A 1200-nucleotide genomic window follows, 5' to 3' on the forward strand; every position below is an offset into this window, starting at 1 on the left:
TTTCCGGTGGTCGTGCTGGTGCTGGCCTTTCCGGTGGTCGTGCTCGTGGTGGCCTGGCCAGTGGTCGTGCAGGCCTGGCCGGTGGTCGTGGTGGCCTTTCCGGTGGTCGTGCTCGTGGTGGCCTGGCCGGTGGTCGTGGTGGCCTTTCCGGTGGTCGTGCTCGTGGTGGCCTGGCCAGTGGTCGTGCAGGCCTGGCCGGTGGTCGTGCTCTGCTTGCAGGTGGTGGTAGCCTGGCCGGTGGTCGTGGCCTGCCTAGTAGTCGTGGTGGAGTAGGGCTTCTCAGTCGTGGTGGTGGAGCACAGCTCATGAGTGGTCGTGGTGCATGGCTTCTCAGTGGTGGTCGAGCAGCCCGAGGTGGTGGTGGTGGTAGAGCACTGCTCGGGGGTCGTGGTGCAGGGTTTCTCGGTCGTGGTGGTGGTGGTGGTAGAGCACTGCTCGGGGGTCGTGGTGCAGGGTTTCTCGGTCGTGGTGGTCGTGCTGGTAGAGCACTGCTCGGGGGTCGTGGTGCAGGGTTTCTCGGTCGTGGTGGTCGTGCTGGTAGAGCACTGCTCAGGCGTAGTGGTGCAGGGCTTCTCGGTCGTGGTGGTCGTGGTCGTGCTGGTAGAGCACTGCTCGGGGGTCGTGGTGCAGGGTTTCTCGGTCGTGGTCGCGGAGCACTGCTCGTGAGCCGTCGTGGTACAGGGCTTCTCCGTGGTCGAGAACTTCTTGGTCGTGGTCGACGTGGTGAACTTCTTGGTCGAGGTGGTTGAGCGGCCGGGCGTGGTGGCGCCGTGCTTCTTGGTTGAGGTCGATCCGTGGCACGGCTTATTGTTGGGGTGGCACACCTTGGCGCACTTCCACTCGCACTTCTTGTCGTCGCCCTGGTCATCGTGAGGACTCCAGTTGTTGTCTCCGCGGCTTCCGCGATCATCACTTTCCCTCCCTGAAATGAGAAAAAAGCGATCAGTTTAGTTATGTGTTATGTGCGGTATGTGTGCAATTGTAAAGGTTACCATGAACGTCGGCGAGGGCGACGATGGCCAGGAGACCCAGGCACACCAGGGTCAGCATCATCCACTTGTTCAGATCCATCTTGCGAACAACTTGATGCCTTGGCAGTTGTTGATGTTGCTTGTGGTTGCTGATTACAAGGACAAGCGTAGAGCGATTTTATATCACATTGTGCGGCAACGCACTCTCGTCTCATTGGTAGATTTGAAC

At 60.4% G+C, this 1200-nt stretch overlaps 1 protein-coding gene across 1 annotated transcript in view; it reads left to right on the forward strand.

Annotated features, from left to right (window-relative positions):
* ACA1_221780 (uncharacterized protein) overlaps positions 1-666 on the forward strand; it is a gene marked incomplete at both ends in the record, with an annotated part of 2435 nt that extends 1769 nt beyond the window's left edge. Inside the window, 2 exons of the mRNA XM_004337957.1 lie at positions 73-198; positions 349-666. Coding sequence (XP_004338005.1) covers positions 73-198; positions 349-666 — 444 coding nt within the window. The remainder of the gene's footprint in view (positions 1-72; positions 199-348) is intronic.
* Between the last annotated feature and the right edge of the window lie 534 nt (positions 667-1200).

The sequence above is a fragment of the Acanthamoeba castellanii genome (assembly GCF_000313135.1).
Source record: "Acanthamoeba castellanii str. Neff unplaced genomic scaffold scf7180000084760, whole genome shotgun sequence".
Classification (NCBI taxonomy): domain Eukaryota; phylum Discosea; order Longamoebia; family Acanthamoebidae; genus Acanthamoeba; species Acanthamoeba castellanii.